General features: G+C 38.8%; 1 protein-coding gene across 1 annotated transcript in view; it reads left to right on the top strand.

Moving 5' to 3' along the window:
- LOC134413416 (rap guanine nucleotide exchange factor 5-like) overlaps positions 1-12,336 on the top strand; it is a 64,458-nt gene that overhangs the window by 38,506 nt on the left and 13,616 nt on the right. Inside the window, exon 8 of the mRNA XM_063147593.1 lies at positions 6,102-6,150. Within this exon, the coding sequence (XP_063003663.1) occupies positions 6,102-6,150 (49 nt within the window). The remainder of the gene's footprint in view (positions 1-6,101; positions 6,151-12,336) is intronic.

The following is a 12,336-nucleotide window of genomic DNA, read 5'->3' as shown; positions in this document are numbered from 1 at the left end:
ATATACAAGCATATTTAACGCAGTAGAATTCTGCAACTATAAGTTTTGGATATATGGGGTTATATCCAGCATTGTCTGAGCACATTTCCACTTGTGCAATGGAACTTTCCCTCCCTCTCCTATTCCTTGCTGCTTCCCAATCCCCCTACATCTGCTCTGGAGCAAGTTTGAGCAGAGGAAAATCCATTCCATTGACAGATGCAATTCCATTGGCAGGAGCTGCTAGTTGGATACAACCCATGATGTTACACAATTTTAAAGTCAGCCTACTACTACAGAGAGAGTTAGGGGACACAGCGTGAGCTGTGGTGTGGGGTGAAGGGGTTTCCCCAAAATTGGGCAGAGGTGGATCCAAGGCAGATCTTGGATCCAACCTGGGTGAATAAAATATGTAAATCACATCTCCGACCCCTATTTTACATATTGAGACATTGAAACATTGGCTCCAGCTTTTAAACCTTAGTTAACAGAAATTACTTGTTAAAAAGAACGGAAGTCTGTTCCAGGCACATGGCATGATAACTGACCACCTAATGTATTTAACTGTTTAAATAAGCACAATTATCTGAGATAGGATATCGTTTAGATAGAATATTTACTTGTTCGCGGCAAGCCTTACACTGGCAATTGGTGAGCAAAGGTGATCCTTTTTGAATTCACATCTGCAATATGACATTAATATTACAGTTTTGTCAATAGGTCAGTTTCCTGAAGCGTGCGAGGCAGGGAGCCAGAGCGGGGAATGAAGTTGCATATATGTGCACTGGGTGAATAAAAGTTAAAACCATAAATTTCACCTATTGAAAATGAGTAAATGGAACTGGAAGCAAGTTTGTTTTAGCAACAGATGAGACAAAATAAGCACCTGAAAAGCACCCGAAGTGAACATCTTAAGGCCCAGGACTAGATATATATTCATATTTATTTTCTGCATTTATATCCTGCCTTTTTTTCCTCCAAGGAACCCAAGGTGACATACATAATCCTCCTCCTCTCCATTTCTATCCTCACAACAACAACAACCATACTGTGAAATAGGTTGGGCTAAGAGTCTGTGACTGGCCCAAAATCACCCAGTGAGCTTGCATGGCTGAGTGGGGACTAGAACCTGGATCTCCCGACTCCCAGTCCAACACTCTGACCACACTGGCTCTTTGAATAATTTGGATGACAAACTCAGAACAATAGAGTTGATGTATTTTTATTGATCTAAATAGTGTATGCAAATTAACTCTGTTCTGCATTATCTGGCTTTTCTTGAAGATTTGGGATACAGAAAACAACAAAAGATTTTAGCAATAGTCTTAACTCAGAACAGAAATATTTGCCCCACTTCCTTAATAGTCTGTAAGATTTCCCTGCTCCTTCTCTCTAATATAATTTTGGCATTTTGCAACAAACTAATTTATCAAGATGGAAATAAATTTGGAAAGTGTAGTAGAGGCTTTAGTCTTGTGCTGTTTTAAAAAAACAAAACAAAAACACAATTCCGCAAAGTTTATAGAACCTTGAATAAGCCATTGTAGGCAAATAACCCTTTCTTTTGGGATTTAAGTATGAATGAAGTTTAATTCATGCTTTTATTTTTAAACAAACAAGCATAAACATCTCTGGCCCAATAAAGATTTTTCAGCTCTCCTCAGTGAGAGATCTGAGTTTCACAAAGTAGTAATTAAATCGGAGTGATTGCTATCTTTATGCAAACTGCTTCAGTTTCTTTGGTTGACCACACACACTGTTAATCCCTTACCATTTAATTTTCAATATGTGTTGGCTTGTATATGCAGGAGCAATCATCAGAGTATTAATTGAACACAAATTGATTGAGTTACGATTGATTCAGTTGTGATGCCTGCTGAATCTGGCGGTAATCTCAAAATGGCATTTCCCAGACATTTGAACTATGACATTAATCTCTGCCATGACCATGCGAGCTCTAATATGACATCTGACCTTTTCTTCCATGATTATCCAACTGGGTTTTGACCATAGAATTTAAATTATTAAAGCAATTATTAAGGGGATATCAAAGAAGTGATTAGTATAGCTGTGAACTACTTCATATGGAAGTATTGAGCGCTTGAAGGATCTGAGGCTAATCACAATGTGTACATTCCTTTTTCAATACTGAAAATTCACATCTTGGGCTATAAAATCCGTTTTTAAAAAATTAAGCATTATTTTGTGCATTACTTTCCAGTAGCCATAATAGCAAAAAAGAGGTATGCTAGTTTTAGTTCCCAGGACATGAAAGGGAAATCTAGCTGTAGCTGCTTAACAAAACCTGGAGAAAAAGGAATGATAGCGAATGCATAAGAATTATTGCCACCTATTATGGTCTAGAGGAAAATGAGGCACTTCTGATGAATCAATGTGGTTAGAGTAGTTAGGCCAAATCCACATATCTCTTGTCTATGGAAGCTGTGATATTTAGTCAGCCTTTACATTGGCTTTTGGGCAAAGTTGCAGAAAACAGTGACTTCAGTTTGTTGGGCTGGACATATAAACATACAGTTCTGTCACTAGCAGAGCAGTTAACAGTTGGCAAAGGCTGATTAAATCTCTCAGCTGGCACGTACTGCAAAGTTGTCCAGATTTCAATCAGATAAGTGCATTTTAGCTGATATCATGATTTGAATACTGCCACTGTGCTGGTAGCAAGCTTGGTGGGATACTGGCTGTGTTCACACAACACACTATCCCACCCAGTTCGTTGTTGTGGGTTATTACGTTGTCTGAATGCAACACATTTTTCTATAGGGTGGGTTGTATTGTCTGAGCGCAGCACATTTTCTGCTGGGTTGCTCGTTAACCATGCAGTGTGGCTTGTTAACCACCCTGAACAACCCAACAACAAGCAATTGGTTCACAAGTTGGCTTATCCAACAAAAATAAACCACACTGCATGGTTAACAGGCCTGCCTGTGGAAAATGCACTGCGTTCAGTCAACATGTTAACCCACCCTGCAGAAAATGCACTGTATTCAGACAACACAATAACCCATGGCAGGTTAGTGTGTTCTGTGAACCCAGCCATAGTCATCATCATCATCATCATCATCATCATCATCATCATCATCATCATAATAATAATATGATTAAATTTCTTTACTGCTTCATTGCTGAAGCTCTCTGTGCAGTTCACAAAAATTAAAACCTCAAGGTACAGCAAAAAACAATATAAAATATAAACGCTTAAATCTACAATATAAAAATACAACCAGAATAAGACCTAGCAACAATGCAGAGATTTAAAATACATATTTAAAACAGCAGAGCTAAAAGACTAGAATGCTAAAATGCTGGGGAAATAAAAAGGTGCTTAGAGGAGTACAACATAGGCGCTAGGCGAACCTTTCTAGGGGTCTAATTCCAAAACCAGGGTGCCATGGCAGAAAAGGCCCTCTTCCTTGTAACCACCCATCTCACTTCCTTTGGCAAGGGCTCTCAGAGAAGGACCCCTGAAGATGATCTTAGGGTGCAGGCAGGTAACTATGGGAGGAGACGATCCTTCAGATAACCTGGCTCCAGGCCATTTAAAGCTTTTAATGTTAACACCAGCAGTTCGAATCTAGCCCAGACATGGATTGGCAGCTGATGCTCATGTCAATATTCTGACTTCCTCCCATCTATGCCATTTCTGAAATCTGCCGAAATACAGAGAAAGTATTCTAGCCTTCTTGACAGGTGGACTACTTACACCAGTCATTTCTTCACATGGGAAACTGTGTTGAATTAAAAGGGATAAACTATCATGTTTTGAGCTGAAGGGAATGTTAAAAGAAATAGATTTTTTTGTTGTTGGAATTATTTTGATTTTTAAATTTTTTTAGTATTCTATCCTATTCTTTACCAGCATTTCCTATACTAACCATAATGGCCACTTAAGTATTTGTTTTCCTGAAAAATGTGGATACCTGGATGCTGTCGTGTTTTTCAGAAAGCTCCTGCTTTCAACAGGAGGCAAACGACGTGGCTTGCTAAGTAATCCACAAAGCTTTTATTAATCAACTCTTCTACATGAATACAGTCTAAACTCTTGGAAATGTCTCCCTAGGCAAAACTATGCAAACTAAGCAAGACAATTGTCAGCTCAAGAAGAATAGGAAGCCACTTCCCAAATACCCGTAACTTCAGGGAGCCTGGTGCAGAGGCAGGTTCTGGCGTAATTGAACCGACTTTCTCACGCCTTCTTTCCGTGCCGTGCGTTTCAGCTTCCAGCGGACCCTAGCATCAGCTAGCTTGTCAGGATGCTCACCTCCGGAAGAAACCTCACTTCCCACTGAGTGTGTAGGATTTAGCCTTGAGGAGATAAGCTCTGGAGAGGGCTGACTCCCAGCTGGGGAATCACCCATGAGAGCTTCCTGCCCCACTGGTACAGGCTGGCTGGTGTCTGGCGCTGGGTCTTCTAGTTCTGAATCTGATTCTGATTGATTTCTTGAAACATCTTCTCCCAAGACAGGGGCAGTAGTGTTAGACATGACAGATACTGATCTCCACAGCAATATAGGTGATCAAATCCCACCAATTGCCAATCTTGCAACTTCTCTGGGCAGGAGAAAACTTCTCTGAGGGGCAGAAATGATGGCATTTAATGAGACAAATACATGCTTCTGGTGCCAATTGTGAATCATTTCCCATTTTAACTACCTCTACTCCTGGTACAGCTACCTTTGTTTATAGCAATATTCCAGTTGCATATATGCCATTGGGTGCTGTCATCTGGAGTTTTGGAGTGCGTTGTCATCATGACACGCAGCTCTGCTTCTCCTTCTCATCTACATCAGATGAGACTGTGGATGTGCTGAACCAGTACTTAGCTGTGACAATGGATTGGATGAGAGCTAATAAACTGAAACTCAATCCAGACAAGACTGAGATGCTGTTAGTGGGTGGTTCTTCTGACCAGATGGAAGGTGCTCAACCTGTTCTGGATGGGGTTGCACTCACCCTGAAGGAGCAGGTTCGTAGCTTGGGGGTTCTCCTAGAAATGTCTCTGTCACTTGAGGCCCAGGTGGCCTTGGTGGCACGGAGTGCCTTCTACCAGCTTCAGTTGGTGGTCCAGCTATGCTCCTATCTGGATAGGGATAACTTGGCTTCAGTTGTCTACACTGTGGTAACCTCCAGGTTAGATTGCTGCAATGCACTCTGTGTGGGCCTGCCTTTGAAGATGGTTCAGAAGCTGCAGCTTGTGCTAAATGCAGTGGTCAGACTGGTAACAGGGACCAGTAGGTCTGAACATATAAGACTGACTCTGGCCTGCTTGCACTTGCTGCCTGTACATTTCCGAGCTTGATTCAAGGTGCTGGTTTTAACCTATAAAGCCTTACAGGGCTTGGGAACACAATACCTGACAGAACGCCTCTTCCGACATGAACCTACCTTTACGCTACGCTCAACTTCTGAGGCCCTCCTCTAGGTGCCTACTCTGAGGGAAGCTCGGAAGACAGCAACAAGGGAGAGGGCCTTTTCTGTGGTTCCCCCCCCCCCCCAATTCTGGAATGATCTCTCCAATGAGGGCTGAGTGTTCAAAATTTGTTTTAAATGTTAACTGTTTTTTAATGTTTTAAAATTTTGTATATTGATTTTTAATGTTCAGTCTTTTCAATCCAATCTTTTTAATCTTTGTAAACCACCCAGAGAGCTTCGGCTATGGGGCGGTGTATAAATGCAATAAATCATCATAATAATTGATCATAACTGTTTATGGTATGCAGCTTTTTACTAAAGCATGTTTTTTTGTTGTTGTAAATTTACTATCACTTGGGTAATAATGCAATCCTATGCATGTTTATTCAGAGAAATGTTCCATTGTGTTCAATTTGATTTATTGCCAGGGAAATGAGCATAGGATTGCAGCCTAACTCCATTTTGGTCATAAGTTCATGAGCCCCAGACTGCTGGTAGCGCTTGTTACTGCAGCTTAAAGAGGGTGGATAAACTATGTAGGAATCTTTATTGTTCTTATTGTTACATGGTTGAAAATCAATAAAGACTATTCCCCACCCCCCTCCACCCCCCAAAACCACGTTTGCTCTATATATGTAATAGCTTTGTGATTATCAGCACAACTCTAACACTTTATCTTCTTGGTGTGTTAGATGCAGAGAGAATTGGCAGCTGTTCTTGCTATGAAGGCAAGAAAATCAGGCAAGTATACCAAGCTTTTGATTCTGCATTTTTTTTGAACTATTGAAACAAATAAATATATAGAACTGTTTGAATTTAACAAGAAATTTTAGCTAGCACTTGCTTTTTCCTCCAGATTTTTCGTTCCCTGTTGTTCAAAATAATGTTTACTTGATAACAACAATTAAGTTGCTGTTTCAGTTTTTTGGGGAAATTTTTTTACAGATCAAGTGTTCTGTTTGTTTGCTTTTTTGTGTTTCCAAAATTAATTTTTATATATGATTTTCTGCAGTTGAAATATGTTGGTCCTGATTCTAAATGTTTTTGTTTTCATTGTATGATCACTGATGTACAGAGTCATGTTTTTCAATAGTACCAAATGACTTATTTCACTTTTAAAAGATTGCCTCCTAAATAAAATGTGTGTAATAAAGGGAAAGCTTGAACATAGTTGTTCATTTTCAGTGTCGAACAGGTGATGCGTATGTTTAGGGAGGGTGCATGATGCATGGATTGCGTGCAATATGCAAAAAGGACTTGGTCTGTGATATCGTCCCTGATTTTTCTCCCTTCCTTAGTTTCAGTCAGTGCTATTTGCATATGTTGCTTGCTGATATTTACATGGCAAATGGAAGACCTGTGAAAACATAATTACCTAATTTTGGTGACACTCAAATCAATACATATCTGAAATTAAATATGTCCATGAAATAATGTCAGTAGTTTCATTTGTATGCCAATTTGGAGATGCAAAATAATAGTTTCCAAAATGAAGTGGATGTTTAAGTTAATGAACAACATCAGTCAATTACCTTCTCTTAGCATTGATAAGAGTAACTAGAGTTAAATTTTTCTAGTAAAAACTTAGCTTGGCTTTGTATCAGATTGAGAGGCTTTAGTATTTTAATACATTTTTCATCGCTTTTGCTATCAGAAAAGTAAAATAATGGTACAGAGTGACATCAAGAGAAGGATGTGTTGGTGATGCAATCTTTTTAGGCATTAGACCTGCAGCAATGTTTCTTTGACCAGTTGAACTGGCATGTACTTGTAATTTTGAGTATGCATGCAGTTTTTTTAATTTAATGAAACACTGTATATTACAAACGGTGGCAATGGAAACTGTTGTGATAGGGTTCGGCATGTTGCTTTGACAGCTCCATTCATTGTTGCAAAACTTTGAAGCTCAGTTAATGGATGTGGTATACCTCTTGTGTATGTGGAAAGATCTATTGGCTTTGAGCACAGACTTGAAATCACATTATTATTTGGCAACAATTTTGCTATTTTTTGATGCCTGTAAGCAGATTTTCTCAGAAAGCATTGATTTGTTCCTGCTGTGGGACTTGCACACTTGTGAGTGTTTACTGTGAAATCATCTGTCTATGAAGTAAAAGGTACTTAGATATTCAAAGAGTGCATCCTAAAATGCAATTGCTGACAGCTATGTTAATTAAATGACTTGTCCTTATTATCACTGAGATTTCATAGATTTGCTTTTTAAAAAGATAAAATATTAAAAGGACTGAATTTGAGAACAGAAAAATAACCATGCTGTCCAATAATTATTGCTTCTGGGATTGACCCATGGAATTTGTGTCTCATAGAGCCAGATTTAGTTGTGGTACAAGTAATCCAGAACACCTGCAGAGCCAAAACAAATCCCAGGCTTCAACTGATCTTTGGGATTGGGAAGGGTTGGATTTCATTCCCTTTCCTCCATAGTTCCCAGGATTTGGAGGAAGACTTGTGTTCATCTTACTCATCAGAGCCTAGCTCCTCCCTCGCTATAGTGAGGGGATGAGTGAATGTAATGAACCCTGAATGGGTGGTAATTTCTTCTACTTTTAATAATAATGCTCTCCACAAAGTTTTAAAGATGATTTAGTCCCCTGATCTAGAGAACCCCCTAAGAAATTATTAGCGTTCTCCCCCCTCCACTATTAATGTCATTGAAAATATTCATTAATTATTAAAATTTATTTATTTATTTGAAGTATTTTTATGCTGCTCCTCACCCAAAAGGTTCTGAGAGCAATATATTATTATTATTATTATTATTATTATTATTATTATTATTTATTTATTTATTTATATAGCACCATCAATGTACATGCTGCTGTACAGAGTAAAACAGTAAATAGCAAGGCCCTGCCGCATAGGCTTACAATCTAATAAAATCATAATAAAACAATAAGGAGGGGAAGAGAATGCCAACAGGCACAGGGTAGGGTAAGCAGGCACAGGGTAGGGTAAAACTAACAGTATAAAGTCCGCACAACATCAAGTTTTAAAAGCTTTAGGAAAAAGAAAAGTTTTTAGTTGAGCTTTAAAAGCTGTGATTGAACTTGTAGTTCTCAAATGTTCTGGAAGAGCGTTCCAGGCGTAAGGGGCAGCAGAAGAAAATGGACGAAGCCGAGCAAGGGAAGTAGAGGCCCTTGGGCAGGCGAGAAACATGGCATCAGAGGAGCGAAGAGCACGAGCGGGGCAATAGTGTGAGATGAGAGAGGAGAGATAGGAAGGAGCTAGACCGTGAAAAGCTTTGAAGGTTAACAGGAGATGTTTATATTGGATTCTGAAGTGAATTGGAAGCCAATGAAGAGATAAACAATGCAGTCTCTTCCTGCAGGCTTACAATCTAAAAATGACATGACACACAAAGAAAAAGGAATGGGAAGGGAAGAGGGATGGAAAAAGTAATAGTTTTAGCTGGGCTGGTGAGCCCTGTTCTCTCCCTCATATTCCTGAGATTAGTGTGCTGGAATAGCTGCTGGTTGAAATGGTTGAGGGAGGAGGAGCCTTCCCTCTTATTTATTTATTAGTAATATTTATATACAAGGAGCTTCAGCTGTTGGGCACTATAAAAATGCAAATAATAATATAGTGAAAAGTCTAAGCAGTTTACATATACACATTAAAAATCATTATTTAAAATCTCTTTATTTTGCCCCACCTTTTTGCAACAAAAGACATCCAACCTGGCTGATTATAATCTTAAATGTAAAAAAGTAAAACACATCATAAAAGTAACAAAACAGCCAAAAAAGAAGCCACAACAGCAAAAATATAAGTCAAGGCAACTGTGTGAAGGGGAAAGTGTTTTAAGGGCTTTCAGATTTTATCACATGGGATACAATTACAAGAAAAGTATATATTACAAAAATGGCAGGCAGATGTTGTTAATGGCTTCTTCCATGTTCTACTGTGCCTGGGCACGGTAATGGACTGGATGAGGGCTAATAAACTGAGACTCAATCCAGACAAGACGGAGGTACTGTTAGCAGGTGATTCATCTGTCCAGCAAGGTGATGTTTGCCCTGTCCTGGATGGGGTTGCACTCTCCCTAAAGGATCGGGTCCGTAGTTTGGGGGTGCTCTTGGATCCAGAACTGTCACTGGAGGCACAGGTGAACTCAGTGGCAAAGAGCACCTTTTATCAGCTTAGGCTGATATACCAACTGCGCCCTTATCTGGACAGAGATAGCCTAGCTACAGTTATCCATGCTCTGATAACCTCTCGTTTGGATTATTGCAATGCATTATACGTGGGGCTGCCTTTGAAAACGGTCCAGAAACTACAACTGGTACAAAACAGGGCAGCACGGTTACTAACAGGGACTGGCCGACGAGACCACATCACGCCAGTTTATTACATATAGAAATGTAATAAATAAATAAATAAATAAATAAATAGAAAGTGGAAGAAATTAAGCTAATTGGTGACACTGAGTTGTAAACTCACTTCAGACAATGAATGTAAAAAAGTAATCCATAGTAATTAGAATGCATTCTAGATCATAATCCAGTATACAAAGCATTATAATATTAGTTCTTTAAATACAGTCATGTCTAATTTCTGGTGCTTAATTTTGTGGCCTACCTCTCTTGTGGTCAGTTAGCCAGAATAGAGAAAATGAACACTAATTAACTCTGCTTGTAACACAGTGTCACACAGGCCATGTTCTAAAGCCAGAATAGAGAAAATGAACACTAATTAACTCTGCTTGTAATACAGTGTCAGACAGGCCATGTTCTAAATTTTTAATTTTAATTGCAGAGCTTTTTTTTTTTTTAAAAAAAGATGGGACTCCTCCTTTCTATCCTGCTATAGCTATCATTTGCTGTTTATTCCTAAACACTACAAAATGATAGGGATGCTCCTTTATATTTTGCAGAGATATGGAGCTGGCTTGATAGGGTTCTGTTTCGTATTTGATATCTGAGGAAGGGATCCTTTGGGACTGACTTTGTCTCTGGAAACTAAACTAGCATAATGAGTAGCCTTCTCTGCAAATTCAATATTACCTTTACACCTCAGGTCAAAAGAAAGTTAATGACCATTTGCACTCCAGAGATAAGAAATTGCATTTTATTTCATATTTTTGTCAATTTAAAAGTATAGCATTACTCTGGAGTAATTTATATTTAAATTGATTTAAATTGCACACCATAATCATTGCGGAGACTAGAGAACATTGGTGGAAAAAGCTACCAGCAGTGATATTTTTAAACTTGGTATAAGCAGTTATTGCCATATTGAACCCAACAGATAGATGAGATAAAGTTGGAAATGACAACCATATACTAAAAAATGATATGCTTGAATGGAAGAGCAGGAGGAACTGTAGGTACAAAACACATTTTGTTTTGTGTATGTGTATTTGTGATTGCTTCAGCAGATCTCATCATCAAAGGCAAACTGCCTTTAAAATTGAAAACCTCTTATCTCTTTTCCAGTAAAAACTGTTGAAGCAAAAGGAACAAACATTCAATTATAGAAGGTTCTTATGTGTCTCACTTCTTATTGGAATAGTGCTCTAGAAGTTTGCATTTGGCTTTTTAGTTATGCATTCAAATGGTACCTATTCAGCATAATTTTAGATGTCATCTTAACAATTTTGGCCATCTATGCATTTAGCAAATGCAAGATCAATGATTTCTTCAGATGCTTTGGATTAATTCAATTTGGTGCTCTCCAGATGCTTTGGATTAATTCAATTTGGTGCTCTCCAGATGCTTTGGATTACAACTCCCAGAATTCCTGACCTTTGGCCATGGTGGGTGGGGTTGATGGGAGTTGAAGTCCAAAACATCTGGCACTAGGATGAGGAAGGCTGGTTTCTGAATTTTTATTATAAAATAGATAATGTATCTCCACCATACATACTTTCTGTTTTGTACTATGAAATTGACACTTGGCCTGTTTGCAAGTCACACTAAGCTACTCTAGAGAATAAGCTATGGTGGACTGGGTTTTTCCTCACTAAGATGTTCAGGTGCATGGCTTGGCATGGCTTCTTTTCTTCTCTGTCAGCAGTCTACACACCCCAGTCCTCAACACAAAGGTGTCGACTGGATTTGCACGATCATGGAGGGAAAATAAACCAGGGTGGCTTATTTTCTCTCCCAGTGTGGGCAGTTGTGAGCTGCCTAATTAGCATAACTACTCTCACTGGGCGCAGGCTGTCATGATGTCTGAACCCAGCAAGGGTGAGTGGCTGCGATGGTTTACAAACCACCCTGAAACCCATGGTTTATTCTAGAGTTATCTTTGTGTTGAGGTCTGGGCTGTGGAGACATGTCCTATGGCAAAGAAAGAACTCCCCACGGTCCATTATATTTCCTCAAAACCATTATGCTCTATTAGTCTTGAATCCTTTCAGATCCCTTCCTCCAGTTAGGGGAATATTGCTGGTATTTGTGTGGGTCAATATTGAGTTGGCGGAAGCTTTCAACTGTTAGCATTGCCAACAAGGGAATTGCCTTGTGTTTTGTATATCTGCTTAATCATTCAGCACAAAATGGTCAATGTTAATGTTAATCGTTAACACCCTTATAAAGCTAGAGGGAGGAAGTTGACACCTTCCTTGGCTTTATTGTTGCAGTCTATTTGGCTGCACAATGTGTTGACCATAATTCATTAGTTTGTGTTGAGAAGTTTATCTCTCCAACCAGAAGTAGTAAAATAAAATTTAAAAAAAAATCTGCACAATGCAATAGAAAATTCAAAGGCCATGCATTTTATGGTTCTTTATAAATTGTACTTAGGGATAAACCAGCTTAAAAAATATTTTTTGAAGAACTATCAAGTTTGTTCTCAGCTACATATAACACAAAATGAATATGTAATATTCATGTCCAGTACTCCGGATCATATCTGGGAACCATTCTTATTCCGTTCTTATTCTCCTTGATCTAACTGCAGCCT

The sequence above is a fragment of the Elgaria multicarinata genome, chromosome 1, assembly GCF_023053635.1.
Source record: "Elgaria multicarinata webbii isolate HBS135686 ecotype San Diego chromosome 1, rElgMul1.1.pri, whole genome shotgun sequence".
Classification (NCBI taxonomy): Eukaryota; Metazoa; Chordata; class Lepidosauria; order Squamata; family Anguidae; genus Elgaria; species Elgaria multicarinata.
Note: the sequence above shows the minus strand (reverse complement) of the source record. Positions and strands in the feature narration are given on the sequence as shown.